Source organism: Phycodurus eques, chromosome 5, assembly GCF_024500275.1.
Source record: "Phycodurus eques isolate BA_2022a chromosome 5, UOR_Pequ_1.1, whole genome shotgun sequence".
Lineage (NCBI taxonomy): Eukaryota > Metazoa > Chordata > Actinopteri > Syngnathiformes > Syngnathidae > Phycodurus > Phycodurus eques.
The window spans coordinates 23091557-23108275 of NC_084529.1; the positions used below are offsets into that span (position 1 = coordinate 23091557).

At 41.0% G+C, this 16719-nt stretch overlaps 1 protein-coding gene across 4 annotated transcripts in view; it reads left to right on the forward strand.

Annotated features, from left to right (window-relative positions):
- LOC133403310 (FERM domain-containing protein 5) overlaps positions 1-15898 on the forward strand; it is a 72484-nt gene extending 56586 nt beyond the window's left edge. For 3 of the 4 annotated variants that reach the window (XM_061678152.1, XM_061678155.1, XM_061678156.1), the window contains 8 exons: positions 1342-1429; positions 1538-1626; positions 2855-2918; positions 3025-3116; positions 3838-3912; positions 4630-4698; positions 4852-4958; positions 11487-15898. In XM_061678152.1, the coding sequence (XP_061534136.1) occupies positions 1342-1429; positions 1538-1626; positions 2855-2918; positions 3025-3116; positions 3838-3912; positions 4630-4698; positions 4852-4958; positions 11487-12058 (1156 nt within the window). In that variant the 3' untranslated portion in view covers positions 12059-15898. The remainder of the gene's footprint in view (positions 1-1341; positions 1430-1537; positions 1627-2854; positions 2919-3024; positions 3117-3837; positions 3913-4629; positions 4699-4851; positions 4959-11486) is intronic. The other variant, XM_061678154.1, reaches the window with a different exon arrangement.
- Positions 15899-16719: the final 821 nt, after the last annotated feature.

A 16719-nucleotide genomic window follows, 5' to 3' on the forward strand; every position in this document is an offset into this window, starting at 1 on the left:
ACCACACACACTTGCGCTGACATTTATGTCATTGACTGCATAACAGGCCTCATGATGTTTATAATGATGATTATCATCATCATGATTGTTGGTGCAATAAAAAGCACTCAATGTCCACTATCCCCTCAAAGGCTGCACTTTATTGTAACACTCGATGGACACGATGATGGTGACGACGATGAAGAGGAAGAAGACGACAATGATGATGATGTATAGTAGTGTGTTTTTCAATGTGAAAAGGTCGAGCAGTACTGCCTGGACTCACAGGTCACAAAACAGTTTAAACATCTGTAACAGTGTCAGTCGACAGCCAGATTATTTTCTTTGGCTCTTGTTTTAGAGCTCGGTAGATTGCGTGACTTTCCACCACAGGAGCTCTGTGGGTGGTTTCCTTCTTCTTCCTCTTCCTCACCCTCCTCCTCCTCCTGTTATTCCTCCTTCTTTTCTTTTTCCACCTTTCTCCTCTTTTTCTTGCGCTTCATCTTCCTCTCCTTTCTCTTCTGCTGCATCTTCATATTCTTTATCCACCTCTTCTTCTCCCATCTAGAGTATCTGTCATCCCCCTCTTCTCTCTCCTTCTTTTCCTCTTCTGCTTCCTCCTTATTCTTCTCTTCCTCTTCTTCTTCACTTTCCCATTCCTCCTTCTACCACTTCCACTTTGAAAATCAGATATTTTTCTTCTTCCTCTTCTTCCTTCTGTCGCTCCTCTTCTTCATCTTCCTCTTCTTAATCCTCCTCCTCCCCCCCTCCTCTTTGTCACCCCCTCTTCATCTTTCTCTTTCTCCTTTTCCTCTTATTCTTCCTCTTCCTATTCTTCACTTTCCTCATCCTCCCCAATTCCACTTCTTCTCCCTCATGAATCTCAGCTAAAATTCTTGGGCTTAAGATTTTTTTCAACAAATTAACGCTTCTTGTAAAAGTGTACATTATGTGGAACACGTAATAAAAGAAAGGGAAAATATGAAATATGGTGAGACCCATTAGTGCTGGAATTGTGCCAGTATTGACGTTGTAGACCTGTGTGAGATTCTGCTGCCCACTTGTGGCAAATGGTTTCTTCGCTAGTGCTGTTAATTAGCTGACTTGCTCAATGTCACACAGTAAAGGCTAAACTAAACTACAGTTCAGGTTCTTTTTTTTTTTTTTTTCTTTTTGGGATCCCTAATGGCTGCTCTTTTTTACATGTCAATAACAGCAACAACGAAAAAAATAACACAACATGCAGTCTTCCAAAATCCAGTTATACCTTCCTGCAAGTAATTTAAATGTGCATTAATGAATGTCCCGTATTTTTGTGATGTCCTCACTCCTAATGTTTGGTGTGTTGTTGCTCCCTCTCAGTGGACAGGCACCTGAAACATCAGAGCGAAATTTCCTGCAGAAAGCCCAGATGCTGGAGACATATGGTGTTGATCCACATCCATGCAAGGTGGGATGGTGCATGTGGATTTTAAACAACAACAGCAAAACATAGTGTGCTGTACTTGTATGGTAGAATGTTTTGTACGTGTCATCATTTGATTTTTGTCTCTTCCAGGACGTGTCAGGAAACCCGGCTTTCCTTGCCTTCACGCCCTTTGGTTTTGTGGTCCTGCAGGGAAACAAGAGAGTGCATTTCCTCAAATGGTAAGTTAAATGGTGTAGTGTGGCATAGAACTACACTGTATTATACCCACTGGTGTTTATAATGACTTATTTAGATACATAACAGTGAAAAAATATTAGAATAAGCCCTCAGTGTGACGCAGGGACAATGTACACCAATGCAAACTACAAACATTTGTACAACCTTAATAATAAAGACATTTTGATAGTCCATCCATCCATTTTCTGTACCGCTTTTCCTCACTAGGATCGCAAGCGTGCTGGAGCCTATCCCATCTATCTTCGGGTGAGAGGCGGGGTACACCCTGAACTGTTAGCCAGCCAATCGCAGGGCTCATAGAAACAAACAACCATTCGCACTCACATTCACACCGACAGGCAGTTTAGAGTCTTCAATTAACCTACCACGCATGTTTTTGGGATGTGGGAGGAAACCGGAGTACCCGGAGAAAACATGCAACATGCAAACTCCACACAGGCGCGGCCGGGATCTGAACCCTGGGCCTCAGAACTGTGAGGCAGATGTGCTAACCAGTCGGTGACCGTGCCGCCCATTTTGATCGTGAATAGCTCAAATTGGAGTGCACACCTACATTTGAATCAGCACCAAATTGTGGTTCCATAGAATTTACCCTTTGTACCTGGTCATTAAAAATAAATAAATAAATGAATAAAAATCTTCATATCGTGAAAAAATCTTAAGTGGGCTCTATGGTATCTCAAGGCACCACTGAATATAAAATGTATTATTATTATTAATCATTGTAGTAGTATCATAAAGTATTGTTATATTATAGTTTAATCCTACTAAAGTCTGTGATGTTACTAAAGATTGTACAAACAAGCAAATTGAGAGTGTCAGTGGCAGAATTATATTGTTTTGGATCGTATCAGATTGTGCAGGGGTACCTAATGAAGTGGCCTGTGAGGGCGCTTCGCATGGCACAGCTGGTTGTATGCCATGCAAACTTCCATCTGTCACCACCTGTGAAAATAGGTGGTGCTTGCGGTTTTGCAGATGGCTAATTAATCACACCTCGTAGCTCTATTCAGAGATAGTAAACATTTCATTTTTCTGAGAAGTGTGTGTGTGGTGTGGTACTCATGTTTCCTTCTCTCATATTCCCCATCCGCCTTCCGGGAATACCACCAGCCATTTGTTTTTGTCCACTCTATTGCTGTTTATGCGATCTTCAAGTGCTTTTCATAAATATTTAATCAGCCTGTCGGCGATTTCCTCCCTGGACAGGAATGAGGTGACCAAGCTGAAGTTCGAGGGCAAGACGTTCCACGTTTATGCAAACCACAAGGAGGTGAGAGCGCGACTTGCTGGCATGCATGTTGTCCATCGTGTGCTTTTTATCGCCACCTCATTGTGTTTAATTGTCCTGCACTCCGTCTTCCATTTGTAACGTGCAGGAAACAAAGATCATCCTGACATACTTTGCACCCACACCGGAGGCATGCAAGCACCTTTGGAAGTGTGGCGTGGAGAACCAAGCTTTCTATAAGTGAGTTTCACGGTTCAGCGCCTCCGTGTGAGCTTTTGATAATTCTCGAAACTGGCAATGTTGTCTTCGGGGAGGTCTGCGGAGTTAAGAGGTTATAGAACTCTGTCACACGTTCCTTTCTCAAAGGCGAAAGGGCGCATTAAAAATGAATGTCTCACTTACTATGACTATAAACATATTGAATAGTGTATGGAGATGTGCCAAGGACTCGTGCAAATAACTTGTAGGGCAGCTGAATAATTCAATCAATAGTGTGTTCTTTTTTTCCTTTCCTGGCATTCAGTCATCACAGATTACTGATATCAACGTTTCCAATGCTAGACACCTCTAAGGTTAAATGTAATCTACCCCAGAAAAGCCTGGCCAGTGGTAGATCACAGATTTTGCATTTAAAGTCACATCTTCATTGGAAATTTAAATAAATGGATGCCTTTATTTACTGTAAAACTCTCTAGCTCTGTCTCTCTGTCTGTCCTCTGTGGTGGCATCACAGTTAACACAAAAAGCCAAAGAAAAAGCAAAGCATACTTGTGGAGTGAATCCACTGAGCTGAAGCCCCTGCAGATATTGGTTGAATTCCGAATGATATGATCTTCTAAATTAGAGGTTGTGCTGCTGTTCTTGCACGAAGAAGAATACTGTATTAACTTGATTTTTCTTCCTGCTTTCTTCTTATTAAAGTTCAACTCCCTGTTTTTTATTTGTATTTTTCCCTTTTCAGGCTCGAGAAGTCAAGTCAGGTCCGGACGGTGTCCAGCAGCAATTTGTTCTTTAAGGGCAGCCGCTTCCGTTACAGGTACGACTCGACAACTAGAGGACTTAATGACTGATGACAGGGAGGGGAGGGCAATACCAGTGAAAAGAGGTTTTCCCAGCGGACGTCCCCTCTTCCTGGCAACGTCAGCCCGTTATAGCCACATAGGACAAATCATCACAGCCTGCAAGGGAGCCATATGAATTAGGCAGATTACACCAGGCGTGCTTGCAATGCATCTGCTTAAAGCATGCTGTTTATCCAAGAGATTGTCTTACATTTCAAGGTGTATTGACACAAACCAAAGGCCAAACTATCCTAATTAATTCATTCTTGAATGTGTATACCAATTCAAATTCAAGATTGAGAGTTTATTTCTCAGTTAAATTTAGACTCAGGCACTTGCAGCTTTAAAATATTAGAACGTCACAGTAATAATTTTGTGTAATCCACATTTGGCTGTGAGGAGATTTTAATCGAGACTATTTGCTATTGTAATCTGTAAATGGCTAGCGACCATTCCAGGGTGGACTTCGTTTCTTGCCCAAAGTCAGCTGTGATAGGCTCCAGCTCACCCACAAACTTAATAAGGATAAGCGATATTTACACAAAGCTCTCCAACCAGTCTATGCGATCACAATAGCTACAAATGATGCTTTGATCCACTGCTACAATGGTTCTCGTGACAATGGTGGGTCGCCTGCTTCTGTGTCCGTCTGTGCAACTCATCCTCAGCGTCGTCTCTGTGCTTTACGACAGTGGGCGCGTGGCAAAAGAGGTGATGGAGCAGAGTGCCAAAATCAAACGAGAGCCTCCAGAAATACACAGGTACACAGTTGTTGAAGAAGTCGCGGAGAGCTCCTGAAATATTCTCTTTTTTTAAGCACAGCATTTTTAGCGAACACACACATTGAGTAACTACTGTTTGTGACTGTCTGACAGCGCTTTGATGCATGTGTGTGTCTATGCTGGTCTGTGCAGGGCTGGCCTGGTTCCCAGCAGGAGCTGTCCATCTATCACCCACGGGCCACGGCTCACAAGCGTTCCGCGCACACGGAGGAGAGCTGTGCACATATCAATCATGGAGGGTAAGCGTGTAATGTTGACACTCGAGTACGTCTGGTTGAGTGAAAAACTTCTCCTGATTTCCCATTTCATGTATCATCATGCGGGTTCATGGAGAAAGAAATAATATAGGAATGCGGATATAGTAGTGTGTTTTCACTTGGATTTTGAAGTGAGATTTCAAGAAACGGCAAATTTATTTATATTGCACCGATCATACACGAGCTAAATCCATAGTGCCTTTACAGAGGCAAAGATAATCCCAACATAAAAGTAGGATAAATGAAAATATTAAATAATGGGGGGAAAGAATGAACAAACACAGGTTATCAAGTCAAAACCACAAACTACAAGGAAGATGGTATAAACGAGATTCATAAAAATAAATAAATAAAAAAAAGAGTCAGGTCAGATCTAAATGTTCAGAAGGTTTGTGGAGCACAGAAACTGAAAGCTGCTTCACCTTGTTCAGTTCTAGTTCTGGAAACACTCGACAAGCTTGCACCCGACAACCAGAGGGGAGTGAGATGTTCTTCAGGGGATTAATAAGCAGACTTCGTTGCAACTTTTGGGTGGCTTTTAAAAATCAGGTCCAAGTCAATAATTATACCAACATTTCTTACTTGATTAGTGGCTGTCAATCACATGGAATAAAGTTTAAACAAATCAGGGAGGTGCCAGTCACATTAAAATGCATGCCGAAACTTGAGCCATTTGGCCCAGTTTGTTGCATCGGAGCTGGAAGCACAGGCTGCAGGCGTGTGCATCAGTCAACCAGCCAGCTCAACGGTACTGTATTCGGACCACCTGCGGGCGCCTGGGCTCAGAGCAGCTGGCGCTACTGACAGTGTAATTAAAATGGAGCAGGAGCAGGTCAACTCTTCTTAAAGACCTCAGATAAATCCAGTTGAATTGTATTTATATAGTGCCAGTTCGGAACAAAAGTTATCGCAACACACATAAGGCCGGAGACACGGAAGAAGTCCTAGATAAAAAGAATCAGAATAAAGGCTTAGCCGACACTGATAAACGGTCTCTCGGAGTCCTGCGCCTGTCAAGGGCATGTAAAACGTTGTGAGGTGCACTGGATGGAGAACTCAGAACATCAGTAGCAGCTATCTAATCTCTTAAACGTGGGAATTTTATCTCACGCACAATAATGTGGAGGTGATTTATTAGAGTGGAGTGGTTTTATGGCAAGTCATCAAACTTTGCTGCCACGGTCCACCCGCATATTATATATATATATATATATATATATATATATATATATATATATATTTTTTGCAATTTAGTGTCACATCTTTGTCTAGTATACCAAAGTCTAATATTCAGAAGCCTTGGAAACTGGCCAAAATGGCAGATTTCCTTTGTATTTTCTAGTATGGGTTCTTGAAAATTCTCTGAGGGTTTACTCATGATAGACATAGGAAATAAGTATACTGGTAGTAGTTAGTAGCTAGGGGTTAGCATGTCTGCCTTACAGTTCTGAGGCTTGGGAGTTCTGCTCTGGCTTTCCTGTGTGGAGTTTGCATGTTCTCCTCATGCTTGTGTGGGTTTTCTCCAGGTAGTCCAGGTGGTTTCCTCTCACATTCCAAAACCAAGCATTTTAGGTTCATTTAAGACTCTAAATTGTCCAGACAGTCGAATGTGAGTGTGAATGGTTGTTTGTCTATACATGACACTGGCAACCAGTGCAGGGTGTACCCCACCTCTCATACAAAGCCAGTTGGGATAGGCTTCATCTCACCTGCGACCCTAATAAGGATGATGGACATACCTACCAAATTTCAAGTAAAACTGGTTTTGGAGGCAGACGCCAATGCACTTTCAGCCGTTTATTTAACATGACAAACAGTCAAAAACACAACTACAAAATGAGAACACTCACAAAGAGCGACTCCAGCTCCAAATGTACCTGACTAGGTCACGCCCCTTAAAGGTGCACACCTAACACACTAATACTACAGTACATGCAGTAATTACACCTTATAAAACCTGTTTATTTATTTACATTCTCTTTTATTATGTTTTTGTATGTTTTGATACAATAGAGTGCTATTTTTCTTCATTAAAAACAGATTTGTGTCATTTCAATTCATTTCATAGGGAAACTTGATTTGATATACAATACAAGTAAATTGGAGCATGCAACAAATTAAACTTGAAAGTCAAGGTACCTCTGTACAGCTAAATAAAGAAGAATGGTGTCAAAAGCTTAATTTAGTTCAAAGTAAATACAAATGTTAAACTCATATTATAGAACTGCACTACACACACAGAGTGAAACATTTCATGACGTTTTTAAAATGTATATGTAAAATTTTGATGATTATAACCCTAACCTCAAATTCACCATCTCTAGAAACTAGAATATCACATAAAAAAAGAATCAGGAAACAATGGAAATGATTTTATTGTAGAAATTAGGAAGTCATTTGTAAAGTGTCAAAGTGTTTAATGAATGTATATAATGTATGAGTAGTGACATTTTCTACAATATTCGTATTTATTGAGATATGCCTGTATATGCAATAAGGGTTGTTCAGCAAAACAGTGAGATTGCAATAATAAGGTCAGTTTAACCATCATTTGTATGATTTTCGAAGCACAACTGCTAATATTGTTACTGGTGGTGTCGTGGTTCACTCGCCTGACTTTCTGTGGGTTCAGGTCTCACTCGGTGCCCGTGAGAATGTGAGTGTGGCAATGTGTGTGTCTGTCTCTTATATACTGTCTGCACTGTGATTGACTGGCAACCAATTCAGGGTGTTTTAAGCCTTTTGCCCAAAGTTTCCTGGGGTAGGCTCCCATGGACAGATGCACACTGCTAATATGATTATTCAAACTAAAGTGAAAATAACAGTGAGCCTCTCCTTGGCCCTGCCGCGGGCTCAAGAGCAAGACTCTTGAGTGTGTTTTGCTGTGGTGTCAGGAGAGCGGACTGCATGGGTTGCAGTGGTATTAATACCTCAACTGAAAATAGCCCGGGCCCGCTACTCCATGTTTGTCACTGGCCTGGGTGGGGCCAAGCCAGGCGATCGCATCGCATCGCTTCACACACTCGTCCGCAAGTGAAGCCCGCTGACATACGCCGACTGTGTGGCCTAGACCTTTCGGGACTAACAGGACCTTTAGGAACAGGGCCGTCGCCCGCGTGCCACAGCCATGGTCAAGTGTCTGATCCGCATCACCACCCGGGTGAACGTTCACCTGCGCATGGTCAACCACTGCTACCGCGACGTCAAGGTTCGCGTGCTTAGCCTGGGGCCTCGCATGCTGGGCAAGGCCCTGGGTGTCCTGCCCCTGTACCCAGCTCTGGACGGGCAGCCGGAGTCGGCCAGCGTGACGCCGCTGCCCTGCCTTCAGCCCAGCGACCATCCAGGTAAACTCGTCAAAGCGCCGGCAAGAAGAGCCTCCGTGGCTTTCTCTCGGTTTGTCACTTGCGAGAGTCAAGCTCAAACTCAGAAAGAGATGTGTTCAGGACGGATGGGTGAGAATTTTTCTGAGGCCAAACACTTATTGGTTTTATTATTACTATAGTATTATTTATTAATTTCATTTAATGAAAAAATATATATATTGTTGCAATTTAAGTCAAGAAAGAACAGTTCCTGTGCCCCAGAATGCGACCGGTAGGACCCCATTAGTCTAGTGCTAACATCTTCAACCAGAAAGTGGCCTGTTAGCTAACAAATGGACACACAAGCACAAATACAATACTATTTTCACATTTAAGGAGGAATAAATGTTCTCCTTTTTGCCATTTGAATCTGCTCTACATTATAAACTGTTATGGTCCTGCCTGTTAACAGATGGGCAAACAAAAACATCCCTCAACATTGTTTCTTGTTTCTTATTTTACTTTGTCAAAAGTTCAACCTTGACAGAGATCTATGTTGTTTTCTTTGCTTCCTTGAAGCCTCGATCTGCGCAGTAAAAAACACATTTTCTCCTCTGTGCTTTTCAATTGATCTGCTTATCTCATGGAAAGCATGTATCTCCAAATGGTGTGTTTTTTGTTTGTGTGTTTTTTGTTTTTATCCAAAACAGGGAGAACGTTTGTTTTTGTCTCATTCCAGATGAGAACAAAACTCACATTTGGAAAGACGTGCTTTTCATTTGACAGAAACGACATGCGTTTTTTGCTTTATTGCTACACATTGTATTACATACTGTACATTGTACTACTTGCACATGACATAAGACTCACAAACGGAAAGATAGATAAATAGATACTGTCGCTAAATAGATAGCTAACGGGATATCTAGATAGATAGATCGGCTATGTAGATAGGTGATAGATCGATTGGGTACTTTACACAGTAAAATGAGAAAGAAACTGCTCCTCTTTTTTTTTTTTTAACACTTGCAATATACTGTACTTGAGTAGTAGACGAGTACCTGTCTTTAAGAGCCTAAGAGCGTATTTTATACGATATACATTATACTATTCCAGACTATACTGTACATCATCATCATCATTTTTGACAATGCTTGTGATCATTAGGGTCGCCGGTGAGCCAGAGCCTACACCCTGGACTGGTTGCCAGTCAAGTGCATGGCAACCGTAGACAAACAAACCATTCACACTCACGGGTAATTTAGAATCTTCAATGCACAGGGACAACATGCAAACTCCACACACAAGGTCCTTATAGCCAAAATGCTAACCTAATTCCTGACTATAGTCCCCCAAAATATTTTATGCAAAGGCTGACTTTTAATCCCCATATTTATGCTTAAACCTGTAACCTTGCTACACAGTTGAACTGGTTAATAATCTATCACAATTCAATGAGCTTCTGCACTGGCTTTGATCAAACCGAAGAAAAAGAGAATTGTAGGGAGGAGTCGAATGTAGCCTGAGATATTTCAAGGACGCATGCTCTGACTTAGCAGGTCGCTGTGCGCTTGATAAATGAGAACCGCACTGTCAGCGCCAATTGAATTAGACGTGACGATGATGATGATGATGACACTTTAGATATCACCTTCTTCTGTGGGGCGACAATATATGCACATGTCAACTGGACTGCCACGATCGGGTTTCTGTTCTCACGTTGGAGACTTGCTTGTCTGTGCAAAAAAAAAAAAAAAAAAAAGTCTCGGCACTTCGCAGAGAATCAGTGTGTTGCGTGCTATCAGTTTTGTGTATCACATGACTGCCACGTCGTGCTGTAAGAAGTGCGTAATAAGAGCCTATTCCCACGAGTACAGGTGCAGCTCAATGAATTGTAGAAAAGTTATTTTATTTCAAAAAGTCAAACTCACATTATAGTGGTTCATTAAACACAAGAAAATACTTTTCCGAAGGCCAATTCCTACCTAATTTCTTTATTTAAAAATATGTTTTATTGTTTCGTATGTAATATTTTAATATCTTTAGCTGGCGAATTTGGGGTTTTCTTGAACTTTACAGCTATAATCGTCGAAACTATAACAAACAAAAGGATGAACTATAGGGTGTTTTCCAATTACAAACGTAATTGATGAGATATGTTAATCAGATTTTTTTTCAATATTTGTGTTTCAGATACCGTTGATGAAATAGGTTCTGTTAAATAAAAAATGGCTTCTCATCTAGAAAAATGAAAAATGGTGTTGCCTTCAACATAGTGTAAACGCAGCTTAACAGCAGCACGACTACCGTTTCAAGTACAGTGGTGCCTTGACTGACAGGTTTAATTTGTTTCATTACCATGCTCGTAACTTAAAACATGCCATTAATCCACTTCAGCCCCACACTGTACTCCTGATGTGCGCACTTTGGCCACCAGGGATTAGAATAATACAGTCATACATAAAACATACGAAGAAGAGTTTGGCAACTAACTCGGTAAGTTGCAATAATAGTCGCCATCATTTGCAGTTGACAAAGAATATACGCCTGTGAGTATTGTTATATTGTAGGTCAACTTGTCTTGCTGCACCGTTTGTGTTCGGATATCCGTTGCTAAATGGGTTATAACATGGATGCTCTTTGTTAGTCAGTCTATGGCATATTCGATTGTGTTTCAGCATTTTTTTCCCAAGGGGAAGTCGGCGGTTGTTTTAAATATGTAACATTTTCTTTGTTTTATGTTTAGTTTGACAATAAACTATAGATGGGAGTGGCAATAGGCAGCGTGAAGACTTTTTGTTTGGAAGAATTGTTCACATTTCGCCAAACTACTTCTTGTTGTAAAGTGAGTTGAGTTGAGTTTGCTGCCACTACCAAGCACTTGTATCTGAAATGTTTGCTCGCAAGTGAAAGCAAAGAATCGTACCCAAGCCCCCGGCTCTTATCTCGATAAGGTCGTACGTCAGGTCGCTTAGGTGAAAAAAATATCACTATGAATGAGTTGTCGTGGGAAAAAGCCCAATCACTTTAAGCATTTTTTAGCACTGTAGGACCATGGTTCACTCTAAATGAGGGTTTCCACGATATGACAATTTTTTGAGGTGTACAGTATTTAGTAAGATTTTGTCAACGGAAGCTACTGTAAGTCTGTAAGGGTGCGGCCAACCACAACGTATACCACCTTTCTCCTTTTATCTCTTTAAACCAGGCCTGGAGTCGCTCCGTGACAGCGCCCACTCCACCCCGGTGCGTTCGGTGTCCCACGGCGAGGCGTTCATCTCGCGTTCGCGCAGCCAGGCCACGGAGGCCAGCGAGGGGACGGCGGTGATTTCGGACGAGGCGTACAGCCCCTCAGACAGCGTCCTGCCGACGCCGGTGGCCGAGCACGGCGCGGAGCTGCCTGCCGCCCTGCGCCAAATTAACGGTGCGCCGTGCAGCATCGAGGAGGAGAAGGAGTCGGAGGCAGGGACCCCCATGCGAGGGGGCGGGGGGGACTTTGGACGAGCGCAAGAGGGCGACGCAGGGGCCCTCAGCGAGGTGGAACAGGTGAATAAGTTCGTGTTGAGTGTCCTGCGTTTGCTCCTCGTCACCATCGGGCTCCTCTTTGTCTTGCTCGTCCTCCTCATCATCCTCACCGAGTCCGACCTCGACGTGACGTTTTTACGTGACATCCGCCGGACCCCCGAATTCGAGCAGTTCCATTACGAATACTTTTGTCCCCTCAGGCGGTGGTTTGCCTGCAAGCTCCGCTGGGTGGGCGGGTTGCTCGTTAGCAAGTGAGGCGCTCGCGTTGGTAAAAAGGCCGCTCGGTGGGGGGTCCGAGGACACGCGATGGAGGTGGCGCCCACGGGATTCGTCCTCCTCCCGCAGACATGCAGCTTGGACCGCCCTGGCGACCCTGGGCCAGCTTCTCTCTCCCCCTCTCACACTTTAAGTTTTTACACCCAGCCCAACCTCACTTTCACTTTTGTTCTCTCCTTTTTTCATACACCAATCATCCTTTCCCCCTTGTTTGCCTTTTGTAAAAAACAAAAAAAACAAAATTCTGAGAACTTTCAGAGGGATGACCATTGCCTTTATGTGTTATTTATTATTTTAAAGGGGCATTCGCATCAGACAAGGAGGAGAAATGAGCACTACTAAAGGATGGGTCAAACAGAAGTGAGTTAGCGGGGTACACTGATACCCATTTTTATCATCTTAACCGATTTTTAAAATGTGAGTTGTTCTTACTGCTCTTTTGGGGGGATTGACTATAAAAGTATTGTTTTGGGGCCATCTTTGTGCCAAGAAGTGAAGTAAGGGGAGGAGCTTCATTTAGATATATAATAGAAAAGTAGTGCTTTGCCAACATCTTGTAGCATCTATAGGCAATTGTAAACCTTTTGGGGGCAGGGCGAGTCAGTTAATTATTCTCGCTGTTCCTGGCAGGTGAGGTAACATGACAAGCATAGCACGCCACACACATAATGATAATTTTACCAGCAATCGTGAAACTCCACCCCCAAACCAAATATCTGCTGTAATACCAAGACTGAGAAGGAAGACGGCAATCAAAACAAGCGCAACCAATTGCTCCCCTATTTGTGTCCTGCAACAGCGTTAGCGTCAGCTAGCTTCCTAATTGGCTATCGTTCCGGTTCACGTCAAAATGACGGATTCAGTGGCTCGGCCCAACTCGCCGTTGACCGCACACCTAAGGATTTGCAATCGTAAATATTGAACTTCAATATCTTTCCGACTTTCAGTCTAGAGTGTTTTCCGAGCAAGTCGGGGAGGAAAAGTCACTCTTGGCACACAATCACACCACGGGATAATTGGTCAGGATAATATTTTTGAGATCCGATAATCGAGCCTTTGCTGACTTTGATCACAAAGGAGGGAAAATGTTCCAACTGCGTTCTACTGTCATTTGCGTCTGCCCCGCTTTAGGTGGAGTAGACGGGGACAGGGACATACTGTGTAGTATATGATGTTGAATATAAAGTCACAGAAGGTTGAAGCTAAGTGAAGGTTCATGTGAAGGAGATGAATGCCTCGGTTTTTGGGTTTTTTTCGAAGATGTGAAAAGATGATTATTGCTGGTTTTAATGATTGTTTAAGAGGACACTTTAATAGACATAAAAGATCTAATTGTAGTATTATAAACAGCTATGGCAAACAGAGTCACGTGACCTCGTAGAGTTAAGAGCAATGAATAGATAATAGCCTAGATATACAGTACAGATGTAGATGTGCAATGCCCATAAAGTACTTGTTGAATGTGTTCCTTGGTTTTGCTCATTCATTTTCATGACCTTGAGATTCAATGAATTTCAATTATTTCTTAAGATGAAGATTTATTTTGGTTTAAAGATCAACCTTTAGGTTTATGTATCATATTCCTAGTAGAACATAAGATGATGTACTTTTTTTGTACAAAATGAGTTTGTTTCCTAATATATTGACAGCGCCGATGTATATTTTAACAGGACTCAAATGTTATTTTGTTATTGAAGATGAAATTATACTTTTTGTAGCGCCGTGGTTCAAGGGGCGACAGGAGCATTGGCGGAGAAACAAATGTCAGCCTTCAGTCTGTGTGTATGTTTCAAATACACTTGTAATGCCAAAATACATTAATACCTTTCATACATCCCTTTAAAACCAGAAGTTGTAAAAAAATAATAATACCAACTGACAGATGTTAAAATAAACATTTTTCACAATGTTATAAATTAGGTGCAGTAGATGCATGATTCACATTGTGAAAAATGAATATAAATATAAAATGTGCATTGTACATTTTTGACATTTTATAGTTTTAACTGATGACTGCTTTTAGAACATATGGAGCAAATAATACAAACTCAACAGTGGGGTCGAATCAAGCGACTGCACATTGTGAAATGTTCTTAACCAGTAATGCTAATACAATATACAGTACATGCAGAGTGGAACCTCCAAAGTCGAGAACAATGAGACTTTTTTTTTTTTTTTTTTTTTTTTTTTAAATAGGATAATGAAAATGAAAAAAATTTAAATGGGTTCCAGTTTGAATCCTCATCAACTTGACAGTGGCAAAAAAATGCTGCCTTTTCTGCACCATAATCGAGCCATAAGCGTTCAAGAGGACGACTTGCTGATACCGCACGTTGAAACTTACTGTCATACAAGTGGAAAAGGAACTTAATTTTTCACTTGAAAATGGTTGAGGTGCTTTGAGATACGAGTTGAATTCATTTCGTGACCATGCCTGTAAATCAAAACAATTATATTTTAAGTCATATTTACCCATTGAGATGAATGAAAATGCCATTGATCCATTCCAGCATCCCCCAAAACAACAACAAATCCTGTAATTAGTTTTTTAATCAGGAAAATAACCCACTAAAATATTGTAATTTATATATATATATATATATATATATATATATATATATATATATAAAACACCCAGCAATAACATAATTGAATGGCATGTAAATAATTAAACTGCCAACATCATGAATAATTCATTGTAGCATCTCTGGTGTATGTACCTCGGCCACCAGGGGCAGTATAATGCAGTCATGCAGACAAACGAAGAAGAGATTTACTCAACTACTGAGTGAGTAATCTGCAGTAATATTAGTCTTTTTTTCCTTTTTTTTACAGGGGATAAAGAATATATTCCTGTTAGTATAGTGAAATCGTTTGGCTACATGTGTTGCTGCACAGTTTGTGCTCAAATATCTTGCTTAAAGCATTATAACGCCGCCACATAGCTGCTATTTAGTAGCCCATCTCTGGCGTTTCCTATTAGGCGTTACCATTAAGCTTGCGGACATTAATGGTAAAGTTATGGGGGTGTTTTAAATATGCAAAGTGTAATTCGTTTTGTTTGTTTAATTTGACAACAAACTTCAACTGGGTGTGGCAAAACAACAGCTTGTAGCCTCTTTTTTGAAGAATTGTTTACCATCTGCCAAATTGCTGCTTGTTGTGAAGTGCGTTCAATTGAGTGGGCCGAATGACAACTCGTATCTTGAATACTTGTAAGTCGGGTCACTCCTATCTCTAGGCGTCACTGTATGTATATACAGTAAGTGCACCCATCAGGGAAGGTGCTGCTGTGCAGTTATTTCCATTCCAGACTGTATTAAATAACAAAGCTGGACTTGACAGAAATGAACAATAAAAAAAAAATTTTAAAAAATACATTTCAGCTTATTTTTAGGATATTTTTGTCATAAATAATGCAACAAATATTATAGGACTCTTGATAATGTAATTGCTCAGCGGGCTGGAGGAAAGGACTGCCAGCGGGCCATATTTTTGCCCACCCTTACTTGAGGCTAACTGAGCTGAAGTCTCACGGGCTGACGTCAATTGAGGCCGATGCGGTTGTGCGACTTTTGAGGCGTATTTTTCCAGATGTATTATTATTATTATTATTATTATTATTATTTAGAATTTTGTCATTTTCCAAATTGTACGAACTTTACGGTGTTCGACTTTGGAGGTTCCGCTGACCATGTAGTCTTCAGTGCGCTAGCGCTCAAACTCTTTGCAGCTCACAGATGGAGCAATAACTGTCATTGCTCATGGATTTTGGCTTTTTAAAAAAAATGATATATATTTAATTGTGTTGTTGGACTGTGTGTGTCAGAGTTGAAAAAAAATAAAAGTAAAGGATTGGGGGGAGGGGGGGGGGGGGGGGGGGAGTCCTTTTTTTTCCTAATAGAAAGTTACACAATATAGGTTTTTGATATAGATGTTGAAAAAGGGGGAGGAATTCACTTGAAGGGGGGAAGCGTCATCCTTTCAGCGTGCATGGTTCCAAGCCTTTGCACATTTATCCCTCACAGGATGTTTTAGTCCACCCGAATAAGTAAGAAAGCAAAGAAGAAGTACATTGTCCCTGAAAAGTGAACAGACCTCGGTTGTGTCAGCGTCATGTAGCGTCTCGAAACAAGAAATAAAAATATATTATACAACAAGGAATGGCACCATTCAAGAAGCAATACTCCGTGAATGATCTTAAAAATATATTTACATTAGAGTTAAAAGATAATGTGTTCCCTGACACAATTCCAATTGTATTTCCTTCCTTATAAAGACCTCTTGTGTGGATGATTTTGTTTTATTTGTTTCATTGATTGATCCTCATCATGCTGCTTGAAGGAATTGTAATATGTCCTTTTTATGTTTGCATTGAACAGTCTTGTTTACAGTATTTTGTTTCCCTATTGGAGATTCATAATTGACTTCAGTTTCTTTATATCATCTCAATAAATTACAATGGAAAACATAATTTACTTCAGTACTTCAATTTAAAAAGTCAAATTTGTATATTATATACTGCCGCTGCACTAAGTGAAATATGTCATTGATTTGATTTCTTTTTCAAATCATTTTTATGATTATAGCTTACAGATAACAAAAAGCCACAACTCACCCTCTCAAGAAATTAGAATCTT